The following is a 26,810-nucleotide window of genomic DNA, read 5'->3' as shown; positions in this document are numbered from 1 at the left end:
TGAGGTTTTATCTGTGGAAATTCTCTAAAGCTTAGAGTTCCTAAAGAGAAAGTTTGTATTGCTTCTGCCAGGTATATGGAGCCATTCCTCACTCACCCAGGGCCACTTTAAATGAAATGTTTAACTATGAGTTGTTTTCAGTGTGAATACCAATTCTAAAACCACATGAGTACAGGCTTGTGGTTAGGAACTCTCAGGGGGGAATTGTTCATTTCATTCCTCACCTCCGCACCCACCATCAGAGTTGCCAGCCAGCTCAACCAAACATCCTCACTCTCTACCTCAATGGGGTAGATTTTCTCTATTTCACCCATCAAGGATATCTTTCCAGAATTCTGGTTTTATGCAAGAATGTGGGGGAGGAGAGTGTCCTCCCATCCTGCCCCTTCTTCATTTGTTTATCTTTAACCCAAAGAGCAAGTGTTTAAACCCAAGCTCTAGCTCCCTAGGGGTGTGGGCATACGCCCGGAAAGAACTCTGACTTCACTGCTTGATTTCTACTGTTCTCTCTAGATCTGCGTCTTTTGAGATAGGTTCTGGTCATGAAAGCATCTCCTTAGTTTCCGGCCAGCTCGATCATACATTAAAAACATGTTTTTATATCTTATTCAATATTTTCAGTTGAGTTGTAGTGGGAGGAATTTCTTTGAGCATCTGGTCCATCTTATTGCTGGGAAGAGAATCGACAATTGAGATTTTATCTTTTTTAGTCCCCCGAAGAGTCACTTTCGGCAGACACTAAAGATTCCCCATCACATGGGAAATAGCAGGTAACCCCTCTCGATTTGGCCTATCTCGATTTCAGCCGCGCTGTGCTGAGGAAAGTCCTTCTGAAGAAGGAACCTGGGCCCTGCACCCTCAGACAGTCCCGACTCCTGTAAAAGTCCCCTTGTTGTAGGACCAGTCAAAGGTCTTGGAATCACTTGAAGAGCCATCGTGCACTGAGTTGTTGTTATTGTTCTAACTCTATAAATTGTGATTTTTTTCCAAAAAGAAAAACTTTCAAATTGCCAAATGTAAATCCCCATTTCCAAGGATAAAGTTGCCCTGATTGCTTGCGAAAAGCAAGAACTTAAGGAGTACAGATGTTTTCATGGCTCTAGGTTAATTCATTATTCTTCTTCCCAATACTTTACCAACGCTTAGAAAAAAACCTTTTTCTTTTGGAAAATCAAGTGTATATGGTGTCTGAAGGTTAAAAAAATATATATCAAGTTTACATGCATAGTAAAACAGGAATGCAGTGGATGAACTTGACATTGAGGAAATTAGACCATTTTCTGCACTTAGAGAATCATCCAAAGTCCAGAACCAAAACCCAATGTCTCATAGTCAGGGTATACTTTTTATCTTTTTCTTTACACTTAAGGAGGTACCAGGCAAACAGGATGATTCTTAAATAATCAAGAAGAATCTTACACCCTGAGAAAACCATAATTCAAAAAGATACATGCACCACAATGTTCATCTCAGCACTATTTACAATAGCCAGGACATGGAAGCAACCTAAGTGTCCATCAACAGATGAATGGATAAAGAAGATGTGGCACATATATACAATGGAATATTACTCAGCCATAAAAAGAAATGAAATTGAGTTATTTGCAGTGAGGTGGATGGACCTAGAGACTGTCATACAGAGTGAAGTAAGTCAGAAAGAGAAAAACAAATACCGTATGCTAACACATATATATGGAATCTAAAAAAACGGTACTGATGAACCTAGTGGTAGGGCAGGAATAAAGATGCAGACATTGAGAACAGACTTGAGGACACGGGGAGGGGGAAGGGTAAGCTGGGACGTAGTGAGAGAGTAGCACTGACCTACATACACTACCAAATGTAAAATAGATAGCTAGTGGGAAGCTGCTACATACCACAGGGAGATCAGCTGGGTGCTTTGTGACCACCTAGAGGGGTGGGTTAGGGAAGGAGGGGATACGGGGATATATGTATGCATATATCTGATTCACTTTGTTGTACAACAGAAACTAACACAGCATTGTGAAGCAATTATACTCCAATAAAGATGTATAAAAAATTAAAAAATAAAATGTTGAAAATATAAAATTAAAAAAAAAAGAATCTTAATCTACCTCATGTCAGGATGTAGGAGTTTTAAAAAAAAAATCGGAGAGTTTACTTTGCCCTTCGTTTTCTACAAAATATGATTCCTAAGAAGACGGCTTCCCCTGTGGGGGGCTTCCTGACTTAAGCCACAGTGGGGATCTTTGCTTCCTTCTTTTTGCTCCCATTTGCTCTCTTTAGGGCTCTGAAATAACATAGTTATGATCAAATTAAGACCCAAACACTTCTCTCGGGGATACATTGCAAAAATGTTAGAGTAGCTACAGCTGGGACAAGACGTCCTCATGTTGGGCAAATCAGAGTAGCCTGGATTGACCGTAAGACAGTAAATTTAAGGCAACAATCCTAAACTGAAAGGATCCCAGTTGAGAAGCATTCTAAGCCTGTGTTCTCTTTCACAGAGCACTCCCTGCCTCCACTTTTCTTTCTCCCTGAAATGTCCAGGCTCTAGGCTGCACAGGCAATGACCATGGGAAAAACACTCAACAACACGGTGCTTTCAGCTGCCTGAAACACCCACGCTTTTCACGCTGAAAAACCACACAAAGACTCTTCCCTTGATCAAGACAAAATGACTTGAACTCTGCTTTGCTTTTGTTTTCACACTGGGTCTGCTCTCCTCTGCCAGATGACCACATCAAAAGTGGTTCCTCTGGGGAAAGCATAGGCAGAACACTCTTTGACAAAAATTGAAGCTCTTTTTCGATCCACCTCTTAGAGTAATGAAAATAAAAACAAAAAAAACCAAATTAGACTTAATAAAAGCTTCTGCAAAGCAAAGGAAACCATAAACAAAACGAAAAGACAACCTACAGAATGTGAGAAAATACTTGCAAACAATGTGACTAGCAAGGATTAATCTCCAAAATACACAAACAGCTCATACAGCTCAATATCAAAAAAACAAACAACCCAATCAAAAAATGGGAATAAGATCTAAACAGACATTTCTCCAAAGAAAACATACAGATGGCCAAAAAGCACATGAAAAGATGCTCAACATCCCTAATTATTAGAGAAATGCAAATCAAAACTACAATGAGATATCACCTTACACCAGTCACAATGGCCAACATCAAAAAGTCTACAAACAATAAATGCTGGAGAGCGTGTGGAGAAAAGGGAACCCTCATGCACTGTTGGTAGGAATGTAAATTAGTACAATCACTATGGAGAACAGTATGGAGGTTCCTCATACAACTAAAAATGGGACTACTATATGATTCAGCAATCCCACTCCTGGGCATATATCCAGAGAAAACCATGATTCGAAAGGATACATGCACCCCAATGTTCATTGCAGTGCTATTTACAATAGCCAGAATATGGAAGCAACCTAGCTGAATTTAACTGAATCACTTTGCTGTACACCTGAAACTAACACAACATTGTAAACCAACTATAGTCCAATATAAAATAAAACTTAAAAAAAAAAAGAAAAAGAGGGAATTCCCTGGCGGTCCAGTGGTTAGGACTCCACACTTCCACTGCAGGAGGCACAGGTTTGATCCCTGTTTGGGGAACTAATATCCTGAATGTCGCCTGGCAAAGCCAAAAAAAAAATGAAAAAAAGAAAAAGACACATGCATCCCAGGGTTCATAGCAGCACAATTTACAATAGCCAAGACATGGAAGCAACATAAGTGTTCATTGACGAGAAATGGATAAAGAAGATGTGGTACATATATACAATGGAATATTATTCAGCCATTAAAAAGAATGAAATAATACCATTTGCAGCAACATGGATGGACCTAGAAATTATCATACTAAGTGAAGTAAGCCAGAGAAAGACAAATATCATATGATATCACTTATATGTGGAATCTAAAAAAATGATACAAATGAACTTATTTATAAAACAGAAACAGACTCACAGACTTAGGAAATGAACTTATGGTTACCAAAGGGGAAGAGGGGGAGAGGGATAAATTAGGAGTTTGGGATTAACATATACACACTACTATATATAAAATAGATGATCAACAAGGACCTACTGTATAGCACAGGGTACTCTACTCAATATTCTGTAATAACCTATATTAGAAAAGAATTTGAAAAAGAATAGATACATGTAGATGTATAACTGAATCACTTTGCTGTACACCTGAAACTAACACAACATTGTAAATCAACTATACTTCAATATAAAATAAAAATTAAATTAAAAAACACAGAAACCTAAACCAAACCAAACCAAGAGTGGTTCTTCTGGGAGTGACAGAGTTGAAATGTGGGGTTCTATTTTTTTTTTATAAATTTATTTATTTTTATTTATTTTATTTTTGGCTGCATTGGGTCTTTATTGCTGCGTGCAGGTTTTCTCTAGCTGTGGCAAGCGGGGCTACTCTTCATTGTGGTGTGCGGGCTTCTCATTGCAATGGCTTCTCTTGTTGCAGAGCACGGGCTCTAGGCACAGGGGCTTCAGTAGTTGCAGCATGCGGGCTCAGTAGTGGCTTTCAGGCCCAGTAGTTGTGGCGCACAGGCTTAGTTGCTCTGTGGCATGTGGGATCTTCCCGGACCAGGGCTCAAACCCATGTCCCCTGCACTGGCAGGTGGATTCTTAACTACTGCACCACCAGGGAAGCCCAAAATGTGGGGTTCTTGAGCCATGTTTCTCTGAGGTCTCCTACCTACATGATGACAGGATGGCTCATGGTGAAGCTTCCATGGGTGTGGGTGGTAGGAGTTTTAACTAGGATAATTAGTCTATGTGTGGCCATAAGTCTCCAGCCATGCCATTGACACAGTGGCTGACCTTCTGCCTCTCATTCTGTGCTAAAACAAATAAAATCTTAGCTAAAGACCTGGAGTTTGTGGGATTTAAATAGTAGGCAACCAGCAAGTTGCATCAGAGCAGCCACCTAATGATTATTGATTTCCGTTAAATTGTTTCGAAGGGCTTTCTGTGTCAGGAAGGGATTGATGAAGCACTCCAGGAACGGTTCAGAGTCTAAGACCCAGTTTTGGGGACTTACCATGTAGTGGAAGAAAAAGATACAAATGTGTGAGATAGGCAAATAACAAGAAAGGATTTAACTAATAGTATATATACAACAATAGTATATACTACAACAGCATGATGCCTTGTAGCTGTTTTAAGATATGACTCCAAACTCTTTGAAACTTTTCCCATTGAGAGGTTGGGTTTATGTCCCCTCCTCTTAAGTCTGGATGGGCTTGTGAGTGTTCCAACCAATAAAACACGGCTGAAGCGACACTACGTGACACATGAAGCTAGGTTAGAAAAGGCTATGCCGCTTCTGCCTGGCTCTCTTGAATGAACCCTCTTGGGACATTCCCTCACAGAATGCAAATGCCACATCATGAGAAGTCCAGGATACATGGAGAGGCCACATGTATGTGTTCCTGTCCATAGCTCCAGCTGAACTCAGCCTTCCAGTCATCCCAGTTGGGGTCCCAGACCTGTGAGTGGGGAAGCCTCCGGATGACCCCAGCCCCTGGGTGGAGTCTTCCCACCAAGCCTCCAGACATCATGGAGGAGAAAAAGGCCAACCTTGTAGTGCTCTGTCCAAATCCCTACGCTACAGGATCTATCAACACAATAAAGCAGTTATTTGACACCACTAAGATGGGGCTGTTTGTTATTCAGCCACAGTAACTGGCCCCCCCGGCCTCAACTCCAAACAAACCATTCCAATTGTGTTAAAGAAGTTCAGCAGAGAGCCCAGCATAAACAGTGTACTCAAGGGACATTTTGTTGAGAACATGTTGAAAACAGAGGAGAAAGCGCTTTATGCTGGGTGGGAGAGGAGAAGGGTGGAGAGGACAGCGGGAGCCCAGGGCTGGCTGGTTTGATTCTAGGTGGAGTGAATAAACCAAATGGCCAGCAGGGAGGATTCTGGCAGGAAGTAATAGAACGTCAGGGTGGAAAGGAAGGTTGGGGCCAGACTGCAGCATACCTGTACCCCTTTTTCAATCTGGACAAACACAGTGAGGGACCATCATATGGGGGTCACCATCCCAAACACAGGCCCCAAGCATGAGTTGTAACACCACCTACCACTCTGCTCTGTGCATATCTCAGTGCAAGTCAGTGATTTTAGGGTTAAACTTGAATCCTCACCTGAACAAAGGCACTTTATTATCTACAGATGACAGGTCTCCCAACTTGCCACCACAGACGATCTTGGAAGCCACATCAGAGTTTGGTTTTCCCTGTAGGTGATGGGGTGGTCACTGAAGACTCCTCAATACCAGCTTGAGAATTCCAAGCTTATCTTTTAAAAGATGGCTTTGGAAGCAAAGAGCAGTACAAATATGGAGAGAGAGAGAGAGAGTTGGGAAAAGTTGGAGGCCATTAATAGTAATCCAGGTCTGAAGTGACAATAGCCTGATGGAAGTATGATGGAGAGGAAAAGAGAGAGATTTTGTTTTTAAAAAACTCTCAAAAGTGCTTTTTTTTTTTTTTTTTGCGGTACGCGGGCCTCTCACTGCTGTGGCCTCTCCCGTTGCGGAGCACAGGCTCTGGATGCGCAGGCTCAGCGGCCATGGCTCACAGGCCCAGCCGCTCTGTGGCATGTGGGATCTTCCCGGACCGGGGCACGAACCCTTGCCCGCTGCATTGGCAGGCGGACCCCCAACCACTGCGCCACCAGGGAAGCCCAAAAGTGCTTATTTTTTAAAGGGCCTCATAAGAGGGTTCATCATTTAAGGACATTTTTAAGGGCATCCTCAGGGGATAAATTGTTTGGCCGAGCCCGTTTCCATTGCTCTCTTCCATAACCTCATGGGGTTGCTTAGGAGAGAGTCAGGCTAGGACTGGAATCAAAACATCACTGGCTGTAGGCCAGCCAGTGGTATTCCTGGGGCTCAGGCCCAATTGGTGAGTAGCTAAAATAGCGGTAGAGTATAAAATGCGGGAAGGCAGCAGCGGGAAGCTTGGAAACCCACCTCCTGTACTGAAGCAGCCTTCTGTTCTCCAAGCAAAGCTTCCTGCCATGGCCTTGTGAGGAGTCAGTGTCTGTGGAGCTTCTATGGCCACCTCTTGTCAGGGGCTTCTGGGGTGACAGAGGTCAAGTCCCCTCATTTTATAGGTGAGTAGAAGTAAATTTGGGGGGGGGCGGTTAGCTGCCAACAGTCACTGTGAATCTAATCAGAAACAACATCTTTAAACTGGAAGGTGCTCCAAAATATACAAACAGCTCGTACAGCTCAATATCAAAAAAACAAACAACCCAATCAAAAAATGGGTGGAAGATCTAGACATTTCTCCAAAGAAGACATACAGATGGCCAAAAGCACATGAAAAGATGCTCAACATCACTAATTATTAGAGGAATGAAAAAAGTACAGCGAGGTATCACTTCACACTTGTCAGAATGGTCAACATCAAAAACTCTACAAACAGGGCTTCCCTGCTGGCACAGTGGTTAAGAATCCGCCTGCCAATGCAGGGGACATGGGTTCAATCCCTGGTCTGGGAAGATCCTACATGCCTCGGAGCAACTAAGCCCGTGCGCCACAACTACTGAGCCTGCACTCTAGAGCCGGCAAGCCACAACTACTGAAACCCGCGTGCCTAGAGCCCGTGCTCCGCAACATGAGACGCCACCGCAATGAGAAACCCACGCACCTCAATGAAGAGTAGCCCCCGCTCACTGCAACTAGAGAAAGCCCGCATGCAGCAATGAAGACCCAATACAGCCAAAAATAAATAAATAAATTTATTAAAAAAAACTCTACAAACAATAAATGCTGAAGAGGGTGTGAAGAGAAGGGAACCCTCCTACACGGTTGGTGGGAATGTAAACTGGTACAGCCACTGTGGAGAACAGTATGGAGTTTCCTTAAAAAACTAAGTATAGAACTACCATGTGATCCAGCAATCCCATTCCTAAGCATATATCTGGAGAAAACCATAATTTGAAAAAATACATGCACCCCAATGTTCATTGCAGCCCTATTTACAATAGCCAAGACATGAAGCAACCTAAATGTTCATTGACAGAGGAGTGGATAAAGAAGATGTGGTACAGGAGTTCCTGGTGGTTCAGTGGTTAGGGCTCGGCACTTTCACTGCCATGGCCCAGGTTCGATCCCTGGTTGGGGAACTCTCACAGTCCAAGCCACATGGGCAAAAACCCCCAAAACCCAAAAAAACAATGATTTGGGAATTCCCTGGTGGTCCAGTGGTTAAGACTCTGTGTTCTCACTGCAGAGGGCCCAGGTTCAATCCCTGGTTGGGGAACTAAGATCCTACCAGCTGCAAGGTGCAAATAAATTAAAGAAAGAAAGAAAATGTGGTACATATATACAATGGAATATTACTCAACCATAAAAAAGAACGGAATAATGTCATTTGCAGCAACATGGATGGACCTAGAGATTATCATACTAAGTGAAGTAAGTCAGACAGAGAAAGACAAATATTATATGATATCACTTATATGTGGAATCTAAAAAAATGATACAAATGAACTTATCTGCAAAACAGAAAGAGTCACAAACATAGAAAACAAACTTATGGTTACTGGGGGGAAGGGGAGGGAGGGATAAACTGGGAGATGGGGATTAACATATACACACTACTATACATAAAATAGATAAAAACAAGGGCCTACTGTATAGCACAGGGAACTCTATTCAATATTCTCTAATGGCCTATATGGGAAAAGAATCTAAAAAACAATGGACTTATGTATAACTGATTCACTTTGCTGTATACCTGAAACTAACACAACATTGTAAATCAAATATATCCAATAAAAATTTTTTTAAAAAATTTGGAGGGTGGGCTTTGCAGGAAAAGGCAAAGAGGTCAGGGCTTTGGGTTTCAAAGCTCTAGACAGTTTTGAATGAAAGAGCTTAGGGCATCCCTGGTGGCACAGTGGTTGAGAGTCCGCCTGCCGATGCAGGGGACGTGGGTTTGTGCCCCGGTCCGGGAAGATCCCACATGCTGCGGAGAGGCTGGGCCCGTGAGCCATGGCCACTGAGCAACAGTGAGAGGCCCGCGTACTGCAAAAAAAAAAAAGAAAGAGCTTACATTTCATTTCTATTGTTGTTCAGACCACACACGAGGAATGAAAAGATTATTAAGAACTCGTTCTTTTATTTTTGGCCGTGCTGTGCAGCTTGTAGAATCTTAGTTTCCCGCCAGGGATTGAACCGGAGCCCTTGGAAGTGAAGGTTCAGAGTCTTAACCACTGGACCGCCAGGGAATTCCCAAGAACTTGTTCTTTTGAAAAGTTATAAAATTTTTCAAACACATAGTATAGTGGAGAGAAAAACAAATGAACTACCAGATCGAGCAAATCTTCATTTTGCTCTATTTATTTCAGCTTTTTTTTCCCTTTAGAAATAAAATGTTACAGATTCAGCTAAAGCCCCTTCACAATTCTCACTAATCCCATGCTTTTCCATCCATCGTTAGAGATAAATCACTACCCTGAATTTGATGTGTAGTATTCCCATGCATGTTTCTATAAGTTCATATGTAAGCGTAAACAATTTACAGTATTGTTTTAAATGTTTTACAATTTTACCTAAATATTATCATACTGTACCAATGGCTTATGTTTCACATAGCTTTGTTCTCTTCTTTTGCACTTCCCCAGTCACTAGTGTGGTTGAACATCTTTTCATCTGTGTATTGGCATTTGGATTTCCGGTAGATTGTCCGTTCACAAGCCTTTGTCAATTTTTTCTACTGAGTTGTCTTTATTTTAGTATATGTGCTGCCAAAGCGAGCACTGTCTTTATTTTAAAATTCTTTTTAGAAGTTATTTTTCTCCACTTAAAAAATAAGTAATATTTCATAGAAAAGAATGAAATAATGCCATTTGTGCCAACATGGATGGACCTAGGGATTATCACACTAAGTAAGTCAGACAGAGAAAGACATATCACGTGATATCATTTATATGTGGAACCAAAAAAATGATACAAATGAACTTATTTACAAAACAGAAACACACTCACAGACCTAGAAAGCAAACTTATGGTTGCCAAAGGGTAAAGCTGGGGGGAGAGATAAATTAGGAATTTGGGATTAAATTATACACACTACTATATATAAAATAGATAATCAACAAGGACCTACTGTATAGCACAGGGTACTCTACTCAATATTCTCTAAGAACTTATACGGGAAAATAATCTGAAAAAGAATAGATACATGTATGTGTATAACTGAGTCACTTTGCTGTACGCCTGAAACTAACAGAACATTGTAAATCGACTATACTCCAATATAAAATTAAAAAAATTTAAAGTAATATTTGAAAACTCCTAAAGAATACATTAGCGGACGGAGACACAAGAGGGAAGAGATATGGGAACGTATGTATATGTATAACTGATTCACTTTGTTATAAAGCAGAAACTAACACACCATTGTAAAGCAATTATACCCCAATAAAGATGTTAAAAAAAGAAGAATACATTAGCATGTAGATAGAACATAAAGAATAATAATAAAACAAACCTATCAGTCAATTTAAGCAATAAAACATGGCTGGGACTATGGAAGCCGCCTGACTGCTGCTCCCCCCCGACCCGTGTTCTTCCTCCCCAGAGGCAGCTGCTGTGCTGAGCTTCACATAACAATTCTTTTGCCTTCTTTTCCATAGGCTTATTACATTTTTTTATACATTCCCATATTGTTTAGTTTTCCATGCTTTTGAAAACTTTACGTAAATGGTATCATATTGCATGTATTCTTTTGCAATTTTCTTTTTTTCTGTCAATATTACTTTGGCAAGTCTTTCCTCTGGGTGTTTATAGCTGTAGGTTCATTCATTGTCACTGATAATTAGTATTCCATTGTACGTTACAACTGATTTAGCCATTCTACCATGGAGGGACGTTCACATTGCTCTGAATATTCTTGTCCGTGTCGCCTGAACACATGTGCAAGGGTTTCTCTGGGGCATTCTACACCAAGGAGTGAGACTGCTGGATCATAGGTGTGTGCATCTTCAACTTCACCAGATAATGCCAGATTGTCCCCCAAAAGAACTGTTCCAGTTTAGACTCCCAACAGCAAAGTATAATTGTTCCGGTGTTCTTACTTCCACCAACACTTGATTTTGTCAGATTTTTTTCACTGACAATCTGGTAGGTATAAAACAATGTCTAGTTGTGTGATGATTTGCATTTCCCTCACAATTCTTTACATAACCTAATCTTTTATCAGTTACATGTATTGCAAACATCTTCTTCCAGTCTGTACCTTTCCATTTTCAATCAACTTTATTGAGGTATATTTCTACAAAATAAACCTAACCATTTTAAGCCTACAATTTGATATCTGACAAATGGATACAGTTCTCTAACCACTACAGTCATGCCATAAAATGTTTCCCTTGCCCCCCAAATTCCCTTGTGCCCCCAGTCCCTCTCCTCTCCCTACCTCTAGTGTCAGGCAAGCACAGATCTGCTCTCAGTCACCAGTTTTGCTTTTTTTCAGAATATCATATAAACATACTCATTCAGTCTATCTGGCTTATTTCATTCAGCAAAATGCTTTCGAAATTCATCCATGTTCTTCCATCTATCGGCAGTTTATTCCTTTTTATTGTCAAGTAGTATTTCATTTCATGAACACACCACATTTATTTATCCATTCACCAGTTGATGGAAATTAAGGCTGTTTCTAGTTTGTGGCTCTTACGAATAACATTATCGTGAACATTTACATAGAAGTCATTGTGTGAACATGTCTTAATTTCTCTTGGGTAAATACCTAAGAGTAGAAGGGCCATGTGATATATGTATATTTGTTTTTATGAGAAACTGCCAGATTGTTTCCCAAACTGCTGCATTGTTTCCCATCTTGCACTTTCACTAGCAGAGTATGAGAATTCTGTGGGTCATTAGACAAGAAGTCTGTGGCATCTTTTCCATACAGAACTTTAAAATTGTGACGTAATTTGATATATCAATCATTTTCTTTATGGTTGGTGCTTTTGGGGATTTATGAAATCTTTCATCACTTGGTTCTTCATGTTGTGATTCTATTTGTAATTTCTCCTGTGAGGATTATTAGATTTTTTTTTTCTTCAAAAAGGTCTTTTCTGACATTTCCCCATAGCAGTTTGTAGGCAATGTACACTTAACTCACTATGTCCGATAATACAGCATTTGTTTTCATTACAGAATAATGTGACATGAGATTGCGGGTAAGAGCTCAATGTGCTCAGTTAAGAAAACTGCATTTCATGGAACTGAAATTCTCTGAAGAATTCTTGTTTTCTCCATTCAGTTCGGAATGGAGTTCAACAAAGTGTCAAAACACAGATTAGCAAACTTTTTCAATGAAGGACTAAACAGTACATATTTTAGGCTGTGTAGACCGTACTGTCCCTGTCCTGACGACTCATCGCTGTTGTTGGAGTGCAAAAGCATTGCCGACAATACATAAACGGATGAGCGTGGCTATGCTCCAATAAAACTTCATTTACAGAGGTCGAACTTCGAACTTCATAGAACTTTTATGTGGCACAAAATCATATTCTTTTTCCCCCAAAACATTAAAAGATATAAAAACCAAATTTAGCTTGCGAGCCATGGAAAAACGGGCAGAGAGGCAGATCTGGCCCATGAACAGTAGTGTGCCAGCTCCTACTGCTTTAGAACACATCCTCCCGACATCACTGTAAGGCAACTGGCTAATATCCCTCTCCCACTTTGCGCAGTGGAGCACGAGAACCCAAGGAGACGTCAGCATTCATCCAGGTTAGTTTCCCTTTCCTCCTCCTTCCCTCGTTTTACAGAGGAGGAGGTTTTGGTGCAGGGAGAGAAAATGCCCAACTTCAGGCTGCGTGGCTCATGAGTGACAGTGCCAGGCTGGAGTTTGGGGGTCTTGATTTAAGGCCTACCTCCCTCCCTCCACTCAATTCCAAAAAGCAAAATTTAAAATTCCACCCATAGCCGCAAAATCCGCCTGCCACTTCTCATAAGTAATTCATCTTTTTTTTTCACCCTAAAGGAATTTATTCTAACAAACACCTTAAAACTAAGGATTCAGTAAGCTCAAATCTTGATATTTAATTTGTACTATTAAAACCTGTGCAACGCAATTAACAGTGACAACTGCATTGTAAATTTGAGAGAAATTTTCACTGGGGAGGTGACACAATGATATGTGTGGGAAAATTACACAGAGAATTAAAATTGGTTAAATAAGGCACCTAAATTCCAAAAAGCCCATGAAGATCCCCAAAGCGAATTTTATTCCAGAATTTCGATGGCACAAAGAACGACAATTCTATGGTAAGTAGCAGAGAAATCACCTCTGCAGATTAGACTGAGGCCAATGGGGTGGCCAGGATGGGGGACTCCAGGCCGGAGGTTAGGACTCTCACTGCAGTAAACCTCTGGAACCCAAACTCCAAGAAAGCAGAGTCTTTGTCTCTTGTTCATGGCTGTGTCGCCTCCAGACCAGAGCCTGGGACATACTGGTGCTCAGTAAATGATGGTCGAAGGATCAAAATCAGCCTGTAAGAGGCGATTCCTGGGAACTGGCGTCTGAATTTTTAGAGCACCTATTCCAGCAGCTTTGGGGCCACTCTGAAAAAACCTTAAAGGATTTCCCACCCGCCAGGGGCCCCATCAAAAGGTGGTCACCTTCACCCCCTGGATAACTATCTTCTCATCTGCCCTTGACCTGTCTCTTAGGCTTGGAGTTATTACACATTCCGGATATAATGAATACGTACAAAGTATTGCCTCTGAACTGTTAAACAACTGAATATTCATCGAAGGCAACCAATGTTTATAAATGAGTCAGAAGTGTTTAAAATGTAGACATTTATAAAGGGTCCGAGGAATAAGAAATTCCCAGAATAATTTACTACCTGCACATTTCAATTTTGCTTGGAAGTTCTAATTCTCAGCAAACATTAATCAAGTCATCCCACTATCTTTTAGGTTACTTTCCCCATTTTACAGATAGCAATTCAGCAGAAGTTAAATGACTTGTTGCCAAGGTCACAAGGAGAATATAAATCTAAATGATTCATGATTTCAGCCCTCTCTCCTGCCATTTGTTAGATTGAAACCGAGGGAGGTTTCAGGAGGATTTCAACTCACTTCCCTGGTGACTGACTGTATATTTGCTGCTCTCTGCTACCCCCTGTTGATATGAGAAGGCAAGAGTAGATCTCGAGACCAGTATTTCTCAGAGTTAGGTCTGGGAGCAGCCGTATCAACATCACATGGGAACTGGTGAGACACAGAAATTATGGGGCCTCAACCCATAATTTTGGGGGGGTTGGGCTCAGAAGCCTGTGATTAACAAACCTACAAAAGATTCTGCTGCAACTTGATATTACTTTTCTGCTTTTGGTATGAATGTCCTGGCCTCCTAATCATCATAAAAATGGCAAGCCCCTTCACACTGCTTCTCACATGTAGTATATATACCATTATGCCCTACTCAAAGTGCTTTCACATCCATTCACTCTTTCAGAGGGGCTTGCAGTAGCCCTATGAAATAAGTTAGGGAGGGACTGCAAATCCATTTTACAGATGAGGAGACTTGAGGCTCAAGAAAGTTCAAATAACTTGCCCAGGGTTACTCAGCTTTAAGTGGCAGGGCTGGATTCAAATCTAAGTCTTCTCTCTCTACAACCATGTCCAGAGATTCTTCAGTTACTCCACAATAGGGCTGCTGACATTTGGGGTCAGGTAAGATGGGGTGCTTTGCTGTGGGGGCCATCCTGGGTATTGTAGGATGTTTAGCAGCATTCCTGGCCTCTACTCACTAGATGCCAGCAGCACCCCATCCTAGTTGTGACAATCAAAAATGTCTCCTAGGGGCTTCCCTGGTGGCGCAGTGGTTGAGAGTCCGCCTGCCGATGCAGGAGACACGGGTTCGTGCCCCGGTCCGGGAAGATCCCACATGCCGCGGAGCGGCTGGGCCCCGTGAGCCATGGCCGCTGAGCCTGCGCGTCCGGAGCCTGTGCTCCGCAGCGGGAGAGGCCACAACAGTGAGAGAGGCCCACGTACCGCATTAAAAAAAAAAAAAAAAAAAGTCTCCTAATATTGCCAGGGCCCCCCGAGGAGCAAAGTAACCTGTGGTTGAGAACCACTGACCTTCAGCCAACTCATAAATGCAGATAAATTCCACATTTCTTGTTCTGCAAATTTTGTACTCTTTGGGATGATTCCAGAATAAAGAGCTTATTTTGGGCCTCAGCCATCTATGAAGTGAATGAACTAGACTAACTCCTTAAGAAAATTAACACTAATTCTGTTATATCATTTGGTATCCAATGTGTATTCAGATTTCCCTCAGGTGTCTCAAGAATATCTTTTATAGCTGTTCTTTAACAATAGGATGCAACCTAGATTCCTCAGTGGCTCTTGGTTGCTGTGTCTCTCTAGTCTCTTTTGGTCTAGAATATGGGTCCACAAACTATGGCCTGTGGGCCAGATCTGGCCCATCACCTGCTTTTGTCAATATGCTTGTGCTGGAACACAGCCATGTGCTTTCATTTATGTATATAATGGCTTTTGTGCTACAATATTGGAGTTGAGTAGTTGCAACAGACACCGTATGGCCCATGGAGCCTAAAATACTAACTACCTGATGCTTTACAGAAAAAGATTGCCAATCTGTGACCTAGAACCATCCTCTAACCTTTATTTTTAATATAATCCTGACTGTTCAAAGAGTCCAGAACCGCCTGTAGAAAATCTCTTCTTTTAGACTGGCCTGATTATATACATACATATATATACATATACGTATGTATGTGTGTGTGTGTGTGTATATATATATATATATATATAATTTACTGCAATTTCACATACTGTATACATATACTTAAAAATACAAAATACTTATGAAACGATCAGTGCTCCATGGTGCAGAGTTAAACAAATTTTTATGTGTTAAAACTCTAAATGAAATTGAATGGCAAACAACAAATTAGAAAAATAATTCCAAGAGCTTTATTTTATTTTTTTTATTTTCATATTTTATTTTCCAGGAAGGGGAAGAAAAATGTCATGACTGACATAGAGTAGCTTCAGTTACAAATGAAAGTAACACCTTTGGTGATTAAGTTTCTGTATCATTTGAATAGAGAAACCAGTAGGAAAATCAGGGGCATCCTTTTTTGGAAAATCATAATATATAATTTCAACTATAATTTTCAACTGTGGCACCAGAGTGCACAGAAATTCAGATATATCCACAAGAATGTCAACACTCTGAGTACAGGGCCATGTACTTAGCAACATGCATGGTATACAGAAAGTGCTACATAAATGTCCATGGGAAGAATGAATGAATGAGTACCGTTCCTTTACACATTTGGGCTCGGCAGGTGGTCACAAACATATTCACAAGCATTTATTAGATTAGTATTTTTTTTTAGTATAACAAGCATGCAGAGCCTACTGAAGGCTTACCTGTTAGTGTTCTGTTGGGAGCTCATGCATGTTCATTGACATAGGATTCAGGTAGCTTGGAACATGACCTTCAGAACAGGAATACACTGGTTTTATGCATATGGTCATATGGAAAGCTAGAACACGTCCAGCCTCTCCTTCCAGTTAACCTAGGTCAGACTCTAACGAAAGTACCTTCTTCTGCTACTCTGGATACAGTGTATCTATCCTACTAATCACCTAAGACATTATAAGTGAAACAAACCATCACTAAAGAAAATGCTGCTAACTCGTTTTATCAGTTAATATAACATGGGTGAGGCTGTGTGTAGTTTAATTGCTAACTGGTTTTATCAGTTAATATAACATGGGTGAGGCTGTGCGTAGTTTAATTCCCCTCCACCTCTCTAAAATGTCATTTAACCTATAATAAAAATTGGACCTCCCTAAACCACAATATATATTTTACGATAATATTTGTAAAAAGTTAATCGTCATCCACTCTAGCATAGCTGACATAAATGGCGCTGAAGGGTGAGCTGTTGGTCAGAAGTAAGGCAGAAGATTTAAAGAATTCCCGGTTGGTTCTTGAGCAGTGGATCTTCTTCCTGGTTTCCGGGGAAGAGCATCTTTGCACTATTGAGGAAAACATTCAGGCCTTTGCCTCTGACCATGATCCCAGTGCTGTTTTCTATTGGTTTGTATTCCTTGTGTTTTCTGAAAGCAATGTGTTGGACAGATTAAAAAAAGATCTCCAGCTGGAAAAGGTTGCTTTCTACAGTCTTTTACATGCCAAGTGCAGAATGGTTAATTCTATTTAATTTATGGCTTTTAAGACATTGATGTCTTATGAAAATATATTTATTTTCTCTTCTTCATGCAAGAAATGTGTCTGCTTACTATAACTTGCGATTATATGTTAAACATTAAGCTGACACGATTTGGTAAAGTTACTGACATTTGGTAGCATTTTTAGGGATTAAAAAAAACACAGCAAAATTAATAGGCTAGTTTGGTATTCGTCATTCAGTGGAAGATTTTCCTCCCACATACAAAATGTTTAAAAGCAAAAAAGGGAAAACAGCCCACTTGTGCAGAAATATGTTATTTATTTTTGACAATATACTCTAGTGATTTAAAGTGTTAGAACCAGCAACTTACTTGTACACCAAAAGGGCGATCACAGTGACAAATATGGCCATGCAGACAACGAAGAAGACCAGGGTACCATTTGCCATTCTTAAAAGGGAGTCTGGGTCTTAAAACAAAAGCAAGACCGTATTAGTGACAACTTCCACCTCGAGGACATGCTGCTTGTAATGCAATTAAATCAATGAGGAAGAGAGCTAACAGAAGATATATGGCTCTCTCTGCGCTTTCAGTAATCTTTCCCATTACATAATACATAGTCTTTGGGGGCAGCTTATCTTCCATTTAGAGAATGAGTTAGTGTGTCTGGAACACTGTGTTACGGGCTCAGGAGACAGATGTCACGTCCCGGAGATACCTGATGGGGTCTGAGCTGACCCAGCTGCACACACGTGGTGAAGGTCTTCATGATCCTCCTGCACACTCCTCTGGCCTCATCTTCCACTGCCTTCTTTCCAGCTGTGCTAAAAATCCATCCTCCCCGTGCTCTTTCAAATCTCCATGCCCTCTGCCGGGAACATCCTTCTCCCAACTCATCTCCAGCGTCTGCCCCTTTGGGACACCTTCCAGACATGCATGCGGGCACCAGGTCATGCCTTCCTTTGTCACTTCTCTCCTTGTCTCTCTTCCTCTGCCTCCATCACACTGTGTTGCAATTACTTTTTTTAAAAAGATTTATTTATTTTTGGCTGCGTTGGGTCTTCATTGCAGCACGTGGGCTTTCTATAGTTGAGGTGAGCAGGGGCTACTCTTCGTTGCAGCGCGAGGGCTCATTGCGGTGGCTTCTCTTGCTGTGGAGCATGGGCTCTAATTGCACGGGCTCCAGTAGTTGTGGCTCTCGGGCTCTAGAGCTCGGGCTCAGTAGTTGGGGCACACGGGCTTAGTTGCTCCGTGGCGTGTGGGATCTTCCCAGACCAGGGCTCGAACCCGTGTCCCCTTCATCGGCAGGCGGATTCTTAACCACTGCGTCACCAGGGAAGCCCGCAATTACTTCTTTACACAAATTTCTCTCCTGCTAGACTGTAAGAGCCATAAAGCAGGGAGTATGTCTTCTCTGTACTCCCAGAACCCAGCAAATCAACTAGTCTTGTCTCTGCCACCAAAGTACAACTGGAGTCGGTCTATTTTCTCTCCATCTTCTCTGCCGCCATCACAGTCCCGGCCACCAGCCCTCTTCCCTGAGAGGACGTCTTCATTGTCTACTCGCTTCCACTGCTACTTTCCAATAAACCTTGCTTCACTCAGCAGTCTGAACGATCATCTAAAAGCATTGATCAGATCATGCTTCAACCCTGCCAGTGGTTCCCCTTACGCACAGAATAAAACCCAAACCCTACCTGTGGTGCATGAGGATCTAGATGGGCTGCTTTTTTTTTTTTTTTTTTTTTGCAGTTCGCGGGCCTCTCACTGCTGTGGCCTCTCCCGTTGCGGGGCACAGGCTCCGGACGCGCAGCCTCAGCGGCCATGGCTCACAGGCCCAGCCGCTCCGCGGCATGTGGGATCTTCCCAGACCGGGGCACGAACCCGTGTCTCCTGCATTGGCAGGCGGACTCTCAACCACTGCGCCACCAGGGAAGCCCGGCTGCTCATTCTTGAAATGCAGGTCTCAGAGGTGGAGGAGGAGGCCCTTCTCATTCAGAGAAGGTGCTTCACCAAGAGGTTGCCACTGCGTTGGCAGGACTTTCCCAACGTCCCAATCTAGAGAGCCAACCTCTGCCCCCTCTCTCCCATGCTTGTCACTCTCCACGCCTTGTCTCATTGTTTTCACAATATCATCTTATTTGTTTACTGCCTCTTTCTGCTCACAAAAGCTGGGACCTTCCTCACCTTGTTCCCACTCTATCTAGAACTGGCTACCTGGTGCCTGGAGCTGTGATGGACATGGAGTGGACGCCCAGTGAATATTTGTTGAAAGCATTGCAGGTGCTTCATGAATGTTCCTTGAATCAATGATTAAAAGTCATTTCAGCTAACAGGCAATGCGTTTGCCTTTGAATAGTGATGGACTTTTGAGATTCTGACTTTGAAACCCAAGTCATCAAGTTACAATTCCCATCGGATTAAAAGCTCTCTTTCTGAGCTTCCTTTTTTGGATTTTAAAAATGGCTCAGGTCACACCTAAAGTTATCACTCACTACAAGAAGGATTAAAGGGAAGCAAATATCCAAACGTCTAATCCAGGTAAGAGAGCCGTGGTTTGCCAGAACTGAGAAAGCTTCACAGAATAGGTTGGGACTCTAAAAGGCAATTCTAAAAGTAACTGCAGCAGCACAAGAAAAACAACCCCAGTAGCTCCTGGACGTGATGGTGGACACTCACTCAAATACAGAGGCTCCGGCTGCCTCTTTTCGCCTGGCTCCCCACTTCTGCACCCCAGACCCCATGCACCCTCCCTGGGAGGAAGCAGTGTACCTTTGCATTCTTTTCTTTTTTTTTTTTAACGTACACCTTGGATCTCACCAACAATAAACCCTCATGCAAATAATTATATGCATGATTACTTATGCTTTTCTTTCAATGAGGTTAAAGCTGCCTTTTATATAGTTAATGAGTAAATATATGTTTAAGTACATTTCACCTTATAAGATAGACTCCACGACCAAAAGAGTTATTTGTGAGTTAGTTGTTAGGTTGTACCCAACAATACTCAAACTAAGGAGCAAAACACGTGCTGTAATGTGTGCACAATTTAATCTGTGCCTTCCGTCCCACCATGTAGCACTTCCTCTAAGAGGTAAAGCAGTATCTTACAACATAGTCAGTTATAAGTGAAATTCAGTTAGGGTCACCAGGTAGAGTCCTCATGGGCTGGGGAAGATTAGCAGCCACTAGTAGATGGGAATTTCTCAGTGAAACTCCTTCAACCACTTGGCTAACATTTTACCTCTCCCAGCATTAAGGGGACAAGGAGTAGTTTTTCTGGTGAACATTTAAGGACTAGGTAAATTGGTTTGTTTCCATCTCAGTGTAATGCTTGGTAGAATTTGGGAAGGGAAAGAAAGGGCACATGGCAAGTTAGAAGGGAACCAGGAGTCCACCTGGTTTCTCATTTCTCTTCATGGCTTCATATCTTTGCCCAGGTGGATTCCAATGACAACATGATACCAGCCTCCCCTTTGTTGTAGCTTAATTGGACAACACTTTTTTTTTTTTTTTTTTTTTTGCGGTACACGGGCCTCTCACTGTTGTGGCCTCTCCCGTTGCGGAGCACAGGCTCCGGACGCGCAGGCTCAGCGGCCATGGCTCACGGGCCCAGCCGCTCCGCAGCATGTGCGATCTTCCCGGACCGGGGCACGAACCCGTGTCCCCTGCATCGGCAGGAGGACTCTCAACCACTGCGCCACCAGGGAAGCCCCATTGTTATTTTTTGATGTTGGGTTTTGCACTTTCCTCTTGAATTACAAATCTATCTGAGCATGCAGTGACCACATCCCATTATTACTGGTCCATGATCACAGCTGATTTACTTCGTCAAAAGGCTTTTCTCTGGCCATTACTTCATTGGGTTTCTCTCTCTCATCCCTTCCCTAAGTATATTTGCTGTTGGCTTTTAATGCCATTTCTCAAATCCACGTTAACAACAGTTCAATGAATTTTACGTGGAAATAAAACTAAATATTGAGAGTGAAGCCTTGAGTAGCTTTGGTATTGGACACACACTTTATCTCCAACATGAAATGTTCATACAACCATAAAACAAAACTTACCTCTTCCAGGGATAGAGACGAGGGTGCTCGTGAGGGCCAGGCTTGCATCATCACCCAGAGTCAGGTTCATACAGTATGTCCCAGACCCACCAAAGGCTCTTCTCACTGTCAGCAAGCACATATCGCCCAGGTCCATGTTCACAGGGTCGCACACTGTGTTCTGAGTGACCTGGCAGGTGGGGTCGGAGATGACGGTACAGACCTCTGTGGGGATGCTGAGGGCACGAATGACGCAGAGAGAGAGAGAGGAATATGACATCAGTGTAGAAAGAAAATCACTACATTTCTATAAAATGGAATCCTACTTATTCTTACTCAAACCATATGACATGAAATTGTCACATATAATTTACTCTTTAAAAATTTTTTTTAAAAATTATTTATTTTTGGCTGCGTTGGGTCTTCGTTGCTGTGGGCGGGCTTTCTCTCGTTGTGGCGAGCGGGGGCTACTCTTCGTTGCGGTGGCAGGCTTCTCGCTGCGGTGGCTTCTCTTGCTGCGGAGCACGGGCTCTAGGCGTGCGGGCTCAGTCATTGTGGTTCACGGGCTCTAGAGCGCAGGCTCAGGAGTTGTGGCGCACGGGCTTAGTTGCTCCGCAGCATGTGGGATCTTAATTTACTCTTAAACAAGCCTGGGTGTGAGCCATTGTTTCCTTTGTATCCTCAGGAAGATGAGCCCCTGGTGCTGGAGGAGGAAGAAATGATGTCCCCCAAGGCAAGGGGCTGCTGGGAACTTCCCTCTCCTTTTTGGCTCTCTAGATGCCCAAAGATGCAGACGGCTTAGGTATTAGGCAAAGGTAGTATTAAATGCCAGTCGGCCCTGCGTGGGCTCCTGCAGAGATATGACGACAGCAGCAGCAGCAACCAGAGCTGTTTATGCAGCACCTACTGTGTGCAAGGCACTGAGTTTCTGATGAGTGATATAGTCTTGTCTATTCCTCTCAACGACCTGATGAGGAAAGTAATACTTTCCTAATGCAGCAGGTGACAAACTAGCTCTGGGAGGGGAGATCGCTGGCCCCAGCTTAAAAAAGCAGTTAGAGGTGGAGCTGGGACTTGAATAAAAGAGGTTTGACAGCTGTCCCTGTAACCACTCGGCTACCATGTGTTACTGTCTTAGCCACTGTCTCACTTCTGAGTAGACTTCCTGGATGGCGAGACCAGGCTCTGAAGCTGGGCCTGATGAGGGCGTGGGAAATTAGACGAGTTCATGTTCCCTTCTCACCTGGCCCCTGGCCTCTTGAAGCAGCTGCGCCTCCTCAGTCAGGGTTTTCTCTTTTTCTGTCATCCTCATCCCATTCTCTCCCCAATCCAGAGAGCTATGGAGCTATCCCCCCTTTTTGGGGGGTGCACCCCACGGCTTGCAGGATCTTAGTTCCCTGACCAGGGATTGAACCCGTGCCCCCTGCAATGGAAGAGCAGAGTCCTAACCACTGGACCACCAGGGAATTCCCTGGAGCTATCCTTTTTGATCAGATAAGGCCTCGTTTTTATACCAGCCCATTCTCTTGATTAATTTATGTATCACATACACATACATTTTAATTACTTGATTTACTTATACGTAAATTAGTAAGTCATTCACATATTTGATGGCTTAATTGATATAGTATTTATATATTAGTTTATATTCAGTCTATTATCTATAGTTATAACCAAACATTAGGAAGTCAAATTATATAACGCATCAGAAAGAGCTTTGTAAGTTTTAAAGCAAGACAGGATGATCGATCAGGCATTGCTACTACTTAGCACAAGGACACAGCGCTTCCACATGGCCTCCCCTGACTCCGGAGGAGCCTCAGGGAGCTTAAGAGGCTCTGAGCCAGACCTCAACCCAGGAACCTTGCTCTGCCAGGTACCCGCCACCTAGGGAGGTACTGTTATCACTGGTGTAAATGAGGAGACTCACGACTGTGTGAGGATTTGACGTGAAAACAGAAGTAAAATGTTAAGGACACAGTAAGTGTTCAATCAGTAATTCTTCTTCAACAGTTAAAGGTGGTGAGCATTGCTCAGCTCTAGCAAAGCAAGTGCATGCTTGAGAGCACGTGGGAGGGTCCTTCCTCATCCTGGCTTGCTGAGGAACTAGAATCCAAATCAACTTTAGAGGGGAGAGAGGTATGAAGACCTTTGTTCAGCCTGGGGTCCTCACTTGGCCCCTTTCTTGGAGATAATGTACTCACCTCCCTTGGCAGTTCACGACGAAATCCACCAGGGGGTTGTCAGGCTGTGGCACGGGCATCAGGACGTCTGTCACCCGGATGATGTTAACCTCTAGGATTCCCTCTAGTGGAACAATGCCCCGCAGAAAAACACATCAAAATACAACACAAACCAAACCAAACCACTTCTTAACCAATCAGAAGGCCAAACAAAACGGACTCAGCTTCTCACCACCCCAGACCCGGGAATCTGCCCCAGAGCTTTGGGTACATGTCCAGGCAGCATTTTCAAAGTCAAACTGAACAGCTCTTCAGCCCAACCTTGATCTTTAGTTCTGGAGCCTGTGTGTCAGGAGGCGGCACCCACTGGAGGAGGTGTTTCCGGGAAAGATGACCCTGAAGGGGGGCAGGCCCAGGCTCAGGCCTCAGCTGCTGTCTCTCCTGCCCAAGTGGCTCAGCCCCAGTAGGCACAGCTTGGCGTTTATTTTTTTATTTATTTTGATTATTTTTTTTTTTGCGGTACATGGGCCTCTCACCGCTGTGGCCTCTCCCGTTGCGGAGCACAGGCTCCGGACGCGCAGGCTCAGCGGCCATGGCTCACGGGCCCAGCCGCTCCGCGGCACGTGGGATCCTCCCGGACCGGGGCACGAACCCGCGTCCCCTGCATCGGCAGGCGGACTCCCAACCACTGCGCCACCAGGGAAGCCCTGTTTGTTTTTAGTGTGGACCATTTTTAAAGTCTTCATTGAATTTGTTACAATATTGCTCGTTTTATGTTTTGGCTTTTTGGCCGCGAGACATGTGGGATCTTAGCTCCCTGACCGGGGATTGAACCCGCACCCCCTGCATCAGAAGGTGGAGTTGTAGCCCCTGGACCACCATGTGGGTTTTAGCCCCAGCCGTCTCCTCTGTTGGGCACCTGTGAGCAGCGCCCCAAGCACACAGCCCGGTGTGGTGGCCCTGTTCAACCCTCTTTCTTACACGCAGGAGGTGTGACTTTGTGAAATCACCCAGGGGAGGAAAGTGGGAGCTGTGAGAATTTGCAACTGGCCTTCCTTCAGGCCACATTCATTCAGGTTTCTGAGCTGCACAGGGTCGGAGGTCCAGGCCCCCTGGCAGGCTCATTGCTCTGTGGGCCTCACAGAGGGCTCATTTCCACCAGGATGTCTAAGGAAGGCCGGGAAGGCAGGTGGAAATCTAGCAACTAGTGGAGTCTTTGCTTGTGCACACGTGGTACCACCTTGGACAGAGAGTGGGTGCCCTTGCTCTCCATCCTCACCCCTCCAGAGGCAGGTGAGGGAGTGGGTGACCCAAGGTGGATTCTAACATCTTTCCTCCGTGGTCTTACCTACAATTGTGATGGTGGCTTTAAAGTAGCCGTATCTGTTAATACGGCAGTTTTCATCAGGAATCTCCCTCGGCTCCAGAGCATTGTCACCAGCAGGTACTGGAGAGTCTGAATAACAAGATTTTAGGGTACTTGTTGAGAACGTAAAAGATGTACATGATAGTACCAAAGATCTAAACATTTGTCTACTTGCTCTTTAGAAAAACATCAAGAGTTCTATACTATTAAATTGCTGCAGAAATTTGAACTAAATGGGTAACAATTCATATAGATGTGAGAGCTATAAAGCATTATAAAATTGTTAAATTATGTAAGTAAACACAATCCCGTATCTTGTTCAAGCACAAATATCATATGAAAGGTGGAAGCCATATTAAAATGTGTAGTACAACAATCATGATGAAATAAAGCAGGCCACAACAGATGAAATTATATTGTAATTTTGGAGGAAGGTATTCTGGGCTCAAATTCTAGGCCCCTTGTTTTTAGCTGTTTGAGACCATGGGCATGTCATTTAACCTCTCTTTCCTCAATTTGCTCATCTGTAAAATAGGGACAATACTTACTGACCTACTAGAGTTGAACTATAAAACTTAAATAAAATAAAAAACTTAAATCAAATTTTATAAATAAAATATATAAAACTTGCTTCTCATGTCTGCCATGTAGGAAGTATTTAATAAATATCTGTTTCCTTATCCCAATATGTACTTCTATACATCTATGTAGGTACAGATGTGCTATAACATATATATGTAATAAGATATGAAATTTTAAATGTTAAGGTGGATAATTTTAAATGATAAGAAGGAAACAACATGGAAAAAGGCAATTCTTTCCCTATTTGAGTGTCTCATAGATCCTAAGTTTACATTCTAGAAGTCATACAGTCACTATGATGAGCAGAGGTGTGGGGAAGGAAAGGAGTGAATACAAGATGCTGTTGAAAAATAACCCTTTGAGTGTGGTTAGAGCAAAGAATTTAATGCTCTATTAGTTACAATTTAAAAAGCTCTAATTAAGGTGTGGGTGTTCCATTAACAAGATAAAAAGACTGGAAAGAAAATATAATACTGAAAATACAACATTACTGTCTCAAATTTCCAAAGGCATGAAAATGGACCCAGTTTGGGGGGAATCAAAGCTTCATAAGAGCTGCATCTCTGACATAGGGATATGTAAGTATGAAGCCAATTGGGAGACTTCTCCAGGGCTCCTCAGAGCCTCTAGTGGGTGAATGATTGTGCCTGTGATGCTCCTTTGCTCCTTCGCAGAGCAGTTCTCAGAGCATCTCTGGAAAGTAGCGCTTCATGGCACACACTTTGGGAAATGTTGTTTGGGTAAAACCCAGAAAGGTTCTGATGCCATGCCAGATTCAGATGCAGTGGTTTATTAGCAGGCTTGGCTGTGTCCCCTGAGTTTCACGGTGGTCCTGTGGAAGTTACAGGGTAATCATTCTTCCTATTCTGAGATTTAACTGATGGGCTCCGGAGCAAAAGATATGTTTGTGAAGGGTATTAAAGATGGCTGGCTCTTCCCTAGAAATCTCCTTTTGAAGGTCTTGACAGGTGAAATTTAGCTGTCAAGTTAGAGCATGGAATCATGACCCTGCCATCTTTTAAAATAAAACTTCTCATAAAAGATGACTAATAAATGTCCATGATTTTATCTTTGGTAGAATGCTTATAAAAATGCATGTGGAGTTTTGCAGAGGTATGTACAATGTCAAATCTATATCTGTACATATAAAGTCAAGGTATGATTAAAGGGCTAATGGAGAAAAACTAACACCTTAAAAGACAGATGGGGAAGAAGGTAAGCGTCCTACTTAATTCACTATTTATGTCCCTGTTACTCAGAGAATGGTGTGAGATCCTTTGATTCTTTGGGAAAGTTCTACATGATATGATATATATATGATATATACATATTACATATAATATTACACTGATTGGCATCAGTCTTACAAAGGTTTTTCTTTTTAGATTTGTACAC

General features: G+C 42.7%; 1 protein-coding gene and 1 non-coding gene across 2 annotated transcripts in view; one reads left to right on the top strand and one right to left on the bottom strand.

The window, feature by feature from the left end:
* Nucleotides 1-8,226: 8,226 nt before the first annotated feature.
* TRNAE-CUC (transfer RNA glutamic acid (anticodon CUC)) lies at nucleotides 8,227-8,299 on the top strand. The gene has a single exon. It is a non-coding gene; the product is annotated as a tRNA-Glu (tRNA).
* Nucleotides 8,300-16,007: 7,708 nt separating this feature from the next.
* GPNMB (glycoprotein nmb) overlaps nucleotides 16,008-26,810 on the bottom strand; it is a 28,249-nt gene continuing 17,446 nt past the window's right edge. The window contains exons 7-11 of the mRNA XM_027102674.1: nucleotides 24,816-24,923; nucleotides 23,489-23,591; nucleotides 21,306-21,520; nucleotides 17,611-17,707; nucleotides 16,008-17,166 (exon numbers count right to left, since the gene is read on the bottom strand). Of these exons, the coding sequence (XP_026958475.1) occupies nucleotides 17,016-17,166; nucleotides 17,611-17,707; nucleotides 21,306-21,520; nucleotides 23,489-23,591; nucleotides 24,816-24,923 (674 nt within the window). The 3' untranslated portion in view covers nucleotides 16,008-17,015. The remainder of the gene's footprint in view (nucleotides 17,167-17,610; nucleotides 17,708-21,305; nucleotides 21,521-23,488; nucleotides 23,592-24,815; nucleotides 24,924-26,810) is intronic.

Source organism: Aethalodelphis obliquidens, unplaced genomic scaffold, assembly GCF_003676395.1.
Source record: "Aethalodelphis obliquidens isolate GAN/ISIS:26980383/991018 unplaced genomic scaffold, ASM367639v1 scaffold5, whole genome shotgun sequence".
In the NCBI taxonomy this organism is placed as follows: domain Eukaryota; kingdom Metazoa; phylum Chordata; class Mammalia; order Artiodactyla; family Delphinidae; genus Aethalodelphis; species Aethalodelphis obliquidens.
The sequence above is the reverse complement of the archived record's forward strand: the minus strand, read 5'-3'. Positions and strand labels throughout refer to the sequence as shown.